The 12513-nt window shown below is 48.1% G+C and overlaps 1 protein-coding gene across 1 annotated transcript in view; it reads left to right on the forward strand.

Moving 5' to 3' along the window:
- The window catches only part of DSCAM (DS cell adhesion molecule), a 544552-nt gene that overhangs the window by 475391 nt on the left and 56648 nt on the right, over positions 1–12513 (forward strand). Inside the window, exons 21-23 of the mRNA XM_074373020.1 lie at positions 5597–5750; positions 10520–10637; positions 12003–12166. Coding sequence (XP_074229121.1) covers positions 5597–5750; positions 10520–10637; positions 12003–12166 — 436 coding nt within the window. The remainder of the gene's footprint in view (positions 1–5596; positions 5751–10519; positions 10638–12002; positions 12167–12513) is intronic.

Below are 12513 nucleotides of genomic sequence, written 5' to 3' on the forward strand. Positions count from 1 at the left end.
TTGGAGAAATTACTAAAGAGCATTTCAAGGAGCTCATTGTGGCCAACTTTATTTTATTTACTAGTTAAAAAGTGTCTTAGATGAAAGGAAAAATGATACATCAGCACCACAAGACAAGAATAATTCTGGAGTCAAAGTAGGTCTGGAAGACACTGTTCCCAGGCTTTTCATGGGGTGACATTGAAGCACGAGGATGAGACAAACCTTCTAGGCAACCTTAAATTCTTTTGAGGAGGATTCTGTCGAGTTCCTTAGAAATGCACGACTCCACCCACCAGACCTAAAGCGGTAACGCGGAAAGGCAGAGCCCTGGGAACGCGTGTGTCTGGCTTGGGTGTCACAGGTGTATGCCATTAGCTGCAGTGTCCACTCCGGGTCCACTTTCAGGGAGGAAAACATGTCAGAAACTTTGTTAAAACTTGCTGGAATATTTTAAAAAAATCAAATGCCTGAAGTTTCCGTTTATTTTCCTATGAATTTTACAAATATGAGTCCATGTCCTTGACTATGACAGGGAAGGGAATTGAAATAATTTTATTTCTAGATTTTAGTAGGAGTTTGTCAGCTGCTGTATTTTAATTAACCCTCCATTTGTCAGCCATGATCATATCTTGTTCCTTGTGGGGGAGAAACTTACCTTATAATCTATACACTGAAATTAAACTCAATAAATGTCTGTGAATTCAAACGCAGCAACTACTCGTGAGCTTTTGCTATCACTAGGCATGGTGGCAAGAGCTTTAGCATGGAGAGGGCACAGCTCAGTGGTGGAGCGCAGGCTTGGCATGCCTGAGGTCCTGGGTTCAATCCCCAGTGCCTCCATTAATGAACAAACGAACAAAACAAACCTAATTGCCTCCTGCAACAATAGCAAAAAGAGCAAAACAGAATGCATATATGAACTAGAAAGTCAGCTTAAACATGATCCAATCCTTGTGTTAGAAAACCTGTTATCCAATAAAAAGAAAATTAGGGAAACATATAACCAATGCTATTATACATCATATAAAATTGAGGAAAATGTTTCAAAGGAAACAGTCTTCACCTTTCCTCTTTCTCAGAACAAGCAGTTTTGGCTGAGCATTAAGGAGAAGGACTTAAACCGATTCGCTCCACTACCCTGAATGAGCTTCTGACTAATCTTTTTCCCATTTCCTATTGCCACCTCTTGGACTTGTTGACGATGGTTGAATTATGCACCATCTATAGTTAAGTAATGCTGTTTAAAACAAACACTATATAATTTCCAGCACCCCCTCTATTGGAGACATCTCATTCCCTCGCATCTCTCAGCATCCCTCTGAAGACAGCCTGTCCTGCTCTCTCCTGCAGGGTCCGCGCATGCGCCTCCTTCGCCAGCCACCCGCAGTGACAGCCAGTCCCGGCACAGCCTTCTCTCCTGCTGTGAGCAGGGCTGGCCTTTGCCTTTAATCTTGTCACATATGACCCACCAGTCCCTATGGTGAGCTCAAAGGCCCCGACCACCCACAGGTGGGCGTGAACACAGACATCACTCAACAAAAATATCCTATTTCTGACTCAGCCTCTTACGAGGCCCAGACATAGATGACAGCCAAAACATTAGACTCAGAAAGGCCTGCAGAGGTGGTCTCACATTTCCTGTAAGGAAAGAAAGTATTGGCATTTGGGGGACGACTCTCACCTCTCAAGGCCATTGCTAAAATTTCAAGAAAACAGACTCACAGAAACATCCAGTTACATATATAATGAAGGAAATGAATCAATTCTTCAATTATTTAAATTGTTCAGTCAGTTTTCTGCTTGCCCTTCTGCTGAGGACAGGAAAATGGTGCCCAGTTATGGCAGTCATCGGGGGTGTCCTGGCATCGAAGGAGAGCGGCACCTGTGCAGCTGACGTTCCCAGATACCCATGGGAACCCTGAACAGCTTGACTTTTACTTTCCAGTCTAATCTATAGAGAAAGGTCATTCCACCTGGAGGAAGCTTCTATAAATAAACCTTCCTTTGCTTAAGCTTTTGGTTTATCTTCTATATAAAGCGTGGAAGAAGTACCACTGCATAAGACATCGTATTTGTACCATCAGTTTTAGCTAGTCGTTGTGTTTCAGGTAGAAGTTGAACAAGGACCAGTTACACCTTATAGACGGGACAGTGATTGAGTTTTAACGAAGAGCTATGCACCCTTCACGGAAAATCCTTATTTTGTGACTATATTTTAATGCTCTGTTGATGCTGACTGTTCAATCAGAGCAGTTGTTATAATTCACACATCGTTAAGCTTCGTAAAATTAATTTGGCAGCAACGCAGCCTTGGAACGTTGCAGAACACAAGCACACACAGTCATGGGATTGTCTCCTCGGTTTTCCAGGAAACAAGCCAAATTCCCTGTGGACTTTTAGAGGAATTAACTTTGCCCATGATTTCCTAAGGAGGAGACAGGCTGGTGTGCGGGGGGCGGGGTGGGTGAAGGCGGCCCGGGAAGCACGGGTGCCCGCACGGGCGCACACGCCCCTGGTGTGCCCGTACCTCTGAGCAGCCCGTGCCGGAGCCCCGTGGCCCCCCTTCAGCCACCCGACACTGGGTTCCTGTAAGTTAGATATTTGATAGTGGGAAATTCTTTGATGTTATTTTTTGTTGTGGGAACATAGATTTTATGACAATGTAGAGGCCTAGTTGACATTTGTGTCCTCTGTTTAATTGCAGAGCTGGGGCTGCGGCTTTTGTAGCCTCCTGCCTACATAAGGTTTACTTAGCAGTTCACATGGGTAAACGTGTAGTCCTTCCTGTGTTTGGTGGCTTGTAATTGGCAGTGCGGAGCGTGACTAGAAGCAGAGCTTGAGCCTCTGCTCGCCCTGGGCTGGCACTGTGACCTCAGAGAGTCGCTTACTCTGTGCCTTAGTTTCCTTGCGATACGGAGAGGCTGAGGATTTTCCAAATCTTTAAGTTCTAGTTCCTTTTTGCTTATCAATTCCTGCTTCAATGTATGTCTCTCTTCTCAACTTTTACTACCACTGTCAGTAGAAACCAAGCCCCTTTTTCGACACTTTGTTTAGAAATCTCCTTGGCTAAATAGCCAGTTTCATCACTTGGAGCTTTTACCTTCCACAAAATACTAGAACATGACCGCAGTTCAGCCAGGTTCTTTGCCGCTTTGCAACAAGGACCGCCTTCTCCACTGTCCAATAACACGTTCCTGATTTCTGTCCGAGACATCCAAAAATGGCCCGTACCACCCACATGTCAGCCAGCGGTCTGTTCATGGTAATCTGCATATTCTCTAGGAAGATAGAGGCTCTCTCTCCACCTCCCCTCTTTCTTTCTGAGCTCTCACCAGAATCACCTTTAGCAGTCCCTTCATGGCAATGTCAGCTTTTTCCAGCATCAATCTCAAAATCTTCCAGCCCCAACCCACTTTCACAAGTGCCCTTATGAGAGAGGCACTGATCCCACGACCTAATCAGCTCCCAAAGACCCCACCTTGAGAATGTGGTCTCGATATATGAATTTAGAGGGGACACTCAGACTACCGCACTTGGACTGCTTTTGACAAGAAGTCTGCTGACATCTTTGTTTTTGTTCCTCCATATATAACTTGTCCTTTCTCTGGCTACTTTTAAGATTCCTCTCTATCACTGGTTTTGAGTAATTTGTTTATGATGTGCCTTGGTGTGGTTTTCTTCATATTTTTGTGGCTGGGATTTCTTGAGATTTTTGACTCTCCATTTTTAGGTTTCATCAAATTTGGAAAATGTTTAGCCACTAATTCTGTCCTGCTTCTCTGCTTCTCTCCCCGTTTAGTGATTTCAGTTACACGTGTGTTAGGCTGCTTGCTGTTGCCCCAGAGCTCACTAATGCTGTGTTAAATATTGTATTCTGTTTTATCTCTGTGCTTCATCTATTAATATGTCTTCAAGTTCATTTAACGCTTTTTTTCCAGCAAGATCTAATCTGCTGTTAATCTAATCCAGTGTATTTTTCATCTCACATGTTGTAATTTCGTCTCCCAAGTTTGACTTGGGTCTTTTTATATCATTCATGTATCTATTTAGGTTTCTTAACATCTATAGTTATAATGCAGCTAAAATACATTATCATAGCAGTTTCAACGCCCTTGTCTGCTAAATCTAATATCTATGTCAATTATGGGTCGAGTTTGTTGAATTATGTTTTCTTTATGATTCATTTTTATTTCTTTGCATTTCTAGAATTTTTAACAGCTTTTGTAAGTTATAATTCACACACCATGAAATTCATACTTTGAAGTGTACAGTTTAGTGGCTTTTGGCTCAGAGAGCTGTACAGCCCCATCTTTGTCTAATTTTAGAACATCCACCCTCCTCCCCAAACAACCCGCACCCACTAACAGTCTCCTCCCATCTTCTGCCCCGCCCCACCCCTGGCAGCCACTAATCTACTTCCTGTCTCTGTAGATTTGCCTATTCTAGACATTTCATACAAGGTAATCATAGACCTACAGCTTCTCGTGCTGGGCTTCTTTCCCTTAGTATAATGCTACCAAGACGTCTCCAAGTTAAGCATGTGTCAGTGCTTCTCTTCCTTCTAATGCTGAATAATACTCCATTGTATAGATGCAGCACGCTTGTTTATCCATCCATTAGTTGCTAGATATTTGGGTTATTCACATCTAGAAAATTTGTGTTGAATGTCAGACATTATGGATTTCACCTCGTTGGGTACTGGGTATTTTTATTTCTATAAATATTTTTGACTTTCATTCTTGGTTGCGGCTACTTGGTGACAGTTTGATCCTTATGGATCTTGCTTTTACTATTTGTTAGGCAGTGCCAGTGCGGTGTTCAGTCTAGGACTAATATCCCCCACCACCCAGGTGAGACCCTGATGCACTGTAACCACCGGCCCGTGAATCTTGAGGGCTTCCAGCGTGGCTGGTGGGCACGGGCACTCTGCCCCGCCTTGTGTGAGTGCTGGGCACTGGGACCTCCCGTCCCTTCAGGTGGCTCTTCCCCTGGCCTCAGATGGGTTCCTCACATGCACAGATCCGCTCAGCTGAATACCCAAGTGGGACCCTCTTTAGATCTCCAGGGATATTACTCTGTATGGCGCTCTCTTCCTGTTCCCTGTCCTGTGGACTCCAGGTCCCTCCCAGTCTCCCAGGACTGTCTTCTCAACCCAGGGAGGCTGCTGGACCCCTCCTGGGTTCCCTGGAAACTCTCACAAAAACGTACAAACCTTGCAACTGTAGGCCTCCCCTCATGTATTTCCCGTGTTTCAGGCAGGTGATCACTGTCCTCGCTGGCTGGCGTGCAGTGCCTTTGAAACTGATTGCGTGTATTTCATGTGTCCCTTGGTTGTTTCCGGTAGGATGAGGCGTCTGTCCTTGTTACTCCATCCCTGCTGAAAACAGACGTGCCCCGTAATCTAAAGGGTTAAATTACTCATTGCTGGTTGTCAAAGCTGCTGCACAAAGAAGGGCAGACTCTGTAGACGCTGCAGAGCCAGCCCTTTAAGAGGAGGATTCGTGGTGGCTTTTGTTTCTTAAAAGAGATAATACGTTCATAACTGTTCCTTTAGGAAACCCATTTGTGCCATTTGCCTCCTTGAATGTGGGAACATTTATGTCTCCTCTCACAGGTGATCAGCGAATTTGAAGCCTCTCCTGACTCATTTTCCTACAGAATTCCTAACCTGAGCCGGAATCGTCAGTACAGCGTCTGGGTGGTAGCCGTGACCTCGGCGGGGAGAGGCAACAGCAGTGAAATCATCACGGTGGAGCCGTTAGCTAAAGGTGTGCAGTGAGGACCTCAGTCCCCACGATCATTTACCATTTTAAGTCCCTATTCTCTCTGCAATAAAGCTGACAATGCCCTAAAAATCAAGTAAACCAGAACATCACGTTATCACATCTCAGCCCAGGGGAGAGGGTTGCTGCTCGCCGGCACTGAGCGTTTGTGCAAACCAGAGAGGAGCCCTCCTAGGAATGGGCCTTGGGCAAAGTTGGCAAAAGGAGCCCCATTCACCCCTTTCCGTGGGTGAAAGTCACTACGTGGCGGCTTCCTGAGCAGGTTCTGCTCTCTTCATAATCAGGTATCATGCTTCTTAAAGAAAAATGTCGGGCTTTTGGTCTATGGAATTAGAAATCTTACAAATATAAGGAGATCATAACCTCTTCTTCTACTGATACGAAGCTGAAAACAGACTTTAAATAATAATAGAAAGTTGCGTTCACCAAAAAACAAAATGTTCCTAAAAATGAATACAGTATCTTCGCATTGAGATGTGACGCTGGGCCTCCAAAGCCCGTATAGGCAGAGAATGTTCTTACTCAGTTTCTGGTGATCGCTACCACGCAGTGTTTAGTGGCCCCCTAAATTAGCACCTGTCACCAGTCACTGTACTTAAAATTCATAATTCCACACCAACAGGAGGTGCCCCTGATTCTGGAATACCCCACATGGCCATTTATCACTAATAAAGCTTCTAGGCGCCTGACAGAGAAAATCAACGTTCTGAGGTTCCAGCTTTCCCTCTAAGAGCTCTTGAGAACTCGCTCGTTGACGTGGTGGCTGCGCAAGGGGCTGCGGCACAGAGTGAGGGGTAGAAAGAGAGCGGCGTCACGTTCTGAGCATAAATACAGACAATCAGCACATTGCTGGTGAGGAATGTAAACGGTGGAATTTGGGGTCTGTTTTACTCTTGATATCATGATATCCAGCCACCCCTAGGATACACGCTTTAACAGTTAGAAAACAATGATTATCAAAGGGCATAAAGACTGTCGGGTTAAAAAAAAAAAGGAACTGCACTGTGAGATGTAGGGTTGGCAATAGCTGTACCTCTTCTCTACGTTTGTGTGTTCAATGTTCTCTCACCAGACACAGCCGGGACGGCCCAGCTAATGTAGAAGGTGACAGGCTCAGAGGGGCGCAACTGGCACGTGGCTACTTCTGCAGGAACAGGACTTGTCTGGGGAGGTTAACTGCCATGTGGTCATTTAATAAATCATTTTGAGAGCTCACCGTGTGGCAGGCATTATGCGGGGGGTGGGGGCATTCAGGGGTGATTTCACCAAGGGAACCTTATGGCTGCAGCAGATATCCTGTACATTTCAGTGGCTTCACCGAATAACATGGGCCAACACAGGTGTTTCCAGACTGGTGGCTTTCCTGGGTGGCTCAGTCCACACAGTGACTCAGGGATCCAGGCTGCTTCCACCTTGTGATTTGTAGTCCTGGGGTCCTTTATGTCCAGCCTTGTAGATGGAGAAAGACAGCGTGGAGGCTGGTCAAGGAGGTTTTCACAGGCCGGACATGGACATGTTTACTTCATTTTTACCCACATCCCACTGCATAGAGTGAAGCATTGTTGTACCTGTTTTCAAAGCGGAGGGAGCGGGAACGTGAAACTAAGCTGGATGTCCAGAAGCAAAAGGAAACAGGGCTTGGTGAGCACACAGGAGTCTCTTGGAAAGATTACATAAAGCACAGTTGTTTACTGTCTGCCCTCCTGGGGCTCAAACTTGGGTGGGGAGATAGTCAGTGAACAAAGCACCACAAAAATGCAGACAGCATTCAATGCTTTAAAGAAGGCAGTGTAGAACAGACTCCCCTGAGAGCCTTAGAGGCGGTGGATGGACTTGGCCACACAAGGATGAGTAAATGCAGTTACATGACGAGGGAAGAAAAAGCACCCCAGTGTTAGAAGGCCTCCAGCCTAGAAAGGGTTTAGCGTGTTGGAGGCGGGGGTACTGGACCCCACGGGCCTGGGGAGGGGAGAGTGGTCTCAGTGAGGCTGGGGAGGAAGGCAGGGGCCTGGCCAGGCTGGACCCTCAAGGCTGTGGTAGGAATTTCAGGTTCTATTCGAAGTGAAACGGAAAGACAGTGTGGGGCGCCACCCAGTTTGTGTGCACAGGCAATACACTATTTTTCGGAACAGCTTTAGGCTTACGGAGAAGTTGTGAAGCCAGTAAGCAGAGCTGCCGTGCACTTCGCACCTGCTTTCCCATCTCTGACATCTGGTCGGTCTGGTGCGTTTGTGCCGTCTCACAGCAGGGGTGGTTTTGAAGACCACGCTGAAGTTCCGGGAATCAGTGGAAGATACGCGGCGGGTGGACAGGGAGGGAGCGGGAATGAACACCCGGATTCTAGCCCAACTTACCGTAGGTGGAGGCATCATGTATGGAAGAGGATGACCGCAGAGGAAGTGGGCTGTGAGGCAGGTGACAGGAGCTGGGGACATCTGGACACGTTGAGGTGACAGAGCTGTTCTCTTGGAGCAGTCTGTGTGGTGGGGGCAAGTCCTGGCTCTTAAGGGACATCTGGCAGGAGGCAGAGATGGAGAGGGGTCGGCACCCAGACGGGGAGGGGAGAGCCCACCTGTAGGAAGAGGGGGTGCAGAGGATCAGGTCAGGGACAGCTGGAGGGGCGTCCTGGGGAGGCAGAGGCCCAGGGGCCGGCAGAGGAAAGGGGTCGGGCCAGAGAGGAGGAGGAGGGCCAGGAGGGCAGTGTCAGGCATTCGCCAGAGATGCTTGGAATGAGAGGGAGTGCTCAGCTAGAGAAGAGTCTGCATTTCTCACAAAGATTCCGGATGCTTCCGTTCCCTGCTCCAGCTTGAAAACCAGCTCTGGTGTGCTCTGTTGCTCAGTCTTAAAATCTCAGAGGAGGAGCCTGTAAATTCCAGCCACCATAAACGAGCCTTCGTTCCAGAAACCGGGTGTGTGGGGATTAAAGATAAACTGGTTTTAGCCAGTGTTTTTCAAAATGCTAGTGGAAAATCATCCGTAAGTCCTGGAATTAATTTCAGGCATTCTGGCCGGCATGTTAAAGCACTTAAATGGGGTAGAACGGAGCAGAGCCCAACAGTCTAGACTAGATTTGGGGAGAAAGGCAGAAAACAGCAGAACGCATCACACACAGTAAGAGTCCGACGTGCAGAGCTTTGCTCCCATCCCCCCCGACACATTGTGTGTGTAGCTTCTGGGAGTCACTGTCAAATGTGTTTCTTATGAGGGGAGGCGGCTGTTAAAAAGATAAAAGCCCCCAACTCTAGTTGGGTTTCCCTGATCACCCCGTTTTTCTGCAAGAACATTCTTCGTCATATGAAAGGGGTCTGAAGGGCTTGAAAGGGGAGCTGCCATCCTTCCATGCCAGAAGTCCAGTGCTGCCGGACCAGGATGTTTTTGTCATTGTGACAGAAAGTCAGAGATGTCACTGACTGATAAAGAGGCCTCTGGAATCCAGGGGGGCACCTGTGAGCCATCTCTGCCGAACGGGGAGAGCGTCGCCTGCCCCTGCAGTCAGGGGACCTCGCTTCTGACACTCGGGCCTGTTCTGTGGTAACAGTTGCTGCACAAAACAGGCCCAGCGTCTGAGCCCCTGGCCCTTCCTCTTTCTCTCTATTCTAGCCTCCGGTGCTCAGATCAACAAAAGCAGGCGTTGTCTGGCAGATTCAATGATGAAGGAGACTTGTGTTCTAGAGCAGGATGACTTCCTGATGAGCTGGCTCTGGGAACCCCACCTCTCCTGGAGTTCCGGGGCTTTCCTGAGGAGTCTGTTCCTCATGCCCACTGGCCGACCTAAACCCTCAAGCCCCGCGTGGTGCAGGTGTCCCAGCGGGGGTCCCATCTTTGTGGGTCCAGAATCAGCCTGGAGCCACCGTCCACCTGTGGTCTCCTTGTCTCTGCATCTTTGGGGGCTGCGCTGCTGGAGGGAGAGTCCCTGAAAGCAGCATCCCGGTGGGTGGCCAAGACCAGGCAGGTCGTCGCCTCTGGAGGGCTGTGTCTTCATGTCTCTGTCGGTTTCTGTGTCTCACTCAAGAAGCTGGCGCTAGGAATCTGTCAGTACGGGGTCCCCCAGTCCTCAAGGAGGTCCTGCTGACATGGGTCCATCCTGGGCTCTTTCCTCTCGCCTCCTGGGCCATCCTGCTGTCTAGGGACTGGGCCAGTGCCAGATGTCCCCAGCCAGTGCTCCCACTTGAGCATTCGAATCACTGTCCTAGGCCAACAGTGGTTCTCCAAGAGACACAGCTCTGGAAACGTTTGTTTTTCTTGGCGTCTGTGCCGAAGATCAAGTTGCTATATTAGTTGGGAAAGTCCCACAAAATTGATAAATAGAAGTTGTTCCAGTTTTACTTCTTCCTGTCTTGGGGCGTTATGCTTTGTTTCATCTATTCTCTCCAATATTAAAAATACATTGTAATGTGCAGTTCGGGGGTGTTGAGATAAATTGCTTAATAAAGTGCTTTGAAAAATCATCGGGCTCATAGAGAGCACGGTGTGGAGCTGCCGGGCTCGTGAAGTCCCATATATTTAATCTGGGCTCCTCGTGTTTCGTCAATACTGGGGAGAAAATGGGGCAATCGGGGATTTTCAGGTCGTTGTGTTTTCCTGCGGGAACAATCCCTTGCGCGCCCCGACACTGGGGGCAGTGTGGACGGCTGTGACGAGAACCGGCTGTGCTGCGCTCGCCTTTCTGGGCCATTGCTGTGCCGGGGAGGGTCCGCGGGGCCTCTGTGTAGATGAGCCTGTGGGGCCACTGAGCTCTCTGTCTGGGGTTCCAGCTCCTGCACGAATCCTGACCTTCAGTGGCACGGTGACTACTCCGTGGATGAAGGACATCGCCTTGCCCTGCAAAGCTGTTGGAGACCCTGCTCCTGCGGTAAAATGGATGAAAGACAGGTAACCAGTAACCCAATGTGCGCCCTCGGTGAAGCTCTAAGAGCGGGTGGCAGGCCTGCTGTGCTGGGCCCCGTGGTCTCCTTCACGTTTGCACTGGCGAAAAGCTCCAGGAACACAGCCCACTCTTCTGAGATGGAGCGAGGTGGGGAGGCGACAGTGGGGGAGAAGTCTTGACTTTAGCACTAAAGGGATCCATCTATTCTGTCAGTTCTCTAAAAATTCAGAGCTTTAAATTCATAGCAGAGCGCCCCCGAGGAACATAGTCTAACCAGCCCAGTAATGTCCGGGGAGGTTTGCTGTGCTTATCACGAAAATCCCCAAACATCTGAGATGGACATACCCAAGGTTACACACAACTTAGCTGTTATCTGCCTCTCTGAGATAATGGGCCAACTAACCTAACTCAGATGCTCTTGAGAAACGGCTTTAGGAATGGAATACATTAGGACTTAGTGGAAGTAAAATCTGGTCTTCATGCTCGTAGAAATTACTAAAATAATAGCAATCGTGATGGAAGGGAGACAGTGGGTGAGATGTACCCTGCCTGGGTGACTTTTTAAATAAAGTTCTTTATCTCTATTCAGAAGATGAAATTAAGATATAAACAAAAGGCTGAGAAGTCACTGATGGGCATAGAGATTCAATAGCAAATGGATTCAGAAGTTCCTAGTTTCAAACAAGAGTGCTTAAAAGGCATAAACTCCTGAAATAATGGTCTTGGTCCAGGGACCACTTTCTCATCTCTCTTCAAGTTAGTTAATCCAGAGGAAATAAGCAAGCTCTCAAGGTCAAGTGGCCTTCCGTGGGACGTGGGGGTGGCCCCAGGTGACTGGACCGTCCCCACCACTGCCAAGGCTGTGATGTCACCAAGGGGACTCTTTATAGGAGGGTCAACTCATCACCCTCTCAACACAGCCGGCTCGCTTCTTATACCAGAATCATTAGCAACTATAACTCTAAGTGACTCTACAAGCGATCCCCAGATTTAGTTGTCCCCAGGTGATTTGGTCAAAATGGCACTTCTGCTCACAGAAGGAATTCCCAAAGAGCGGACACCCCCGGTGCCTACCTGGGGGAGGAGAGAGGGGCCCACTGGGATTTGACAAGCACTGACCCATGTCCGGGGCTGAAATCCAGGCCCCACCACACAGACCTCACCTCGACACAGCGTTTATTGCGTTTATTTCAAAGACCAGAACTCAGCTCTGTGACTGTTTCCTTCGTATAATCAGAGTTTAGCTCTCACTCAGCGTAACCCTCCAAACATGTTGCTTGCTTCCGAGACAGTGTTGGTGCTTGTCCCCAGCCTTAGCCAACTTGGATTGTAATTTCTTTAATCTGCGCCTTCTTCTTCCTGTGAGGCAGTAACGGGACACCCAGCCTGGTGACAATTGATGGGCGGAGAAGCATCTTTAGCAACGGGAGCTTCGTCATCCGCACGGTGAAGGCGGAAGATTCCGGCTACTACAGCTGCATCGTCAATAACAACTGGGGGTCGGACGAAATTATTTTAAATTTACAAGTACAAGGTATTGCACTTTGGAACCCTTTTTAATACTTTTGGTGGGCACGCCTGTGTGTGGAGAGTGCATGTGAGCGAACTGCAGAATCAGCCTTTGTGAAGGGCTAGCCGGCGCCTTTACGTCACAAGACCGTAGATGTTCACTTGGGGGGGGTGGTGTGAGTCACCAAATCAGAGTAAATTAAAAGCATTCATATTCCCAGAGATGACACAGTTTACATCTTTTCCTGTTGACAGCCTACTCTCAGTTTTCTTTATGTGTGCGTTGCTGAAAAAGTCCTCCTTAGTAACATCTGCTGATTGCAGTTTTACTCCATGTGTGTCCAAGTGTAATCCAGGAAAACACCAACAGGA

The sequence above is a fragment of the Camelus bactrianus genome, chromosome 1, assembly GCF_048773025.1.
Source record: "Camelus bactrianus isolate YW-2024 breed Bactrian camel chromosome 1, ASM4877302v1, whole genome shotgun sequence".
In the NCBI taxonomy this organism is placed as follows: Eukaryota; Metazoa; Chordata; class Mammalia; order Artiodactyla; family Camelidae; genus Camelus; species Camelus bactrianus.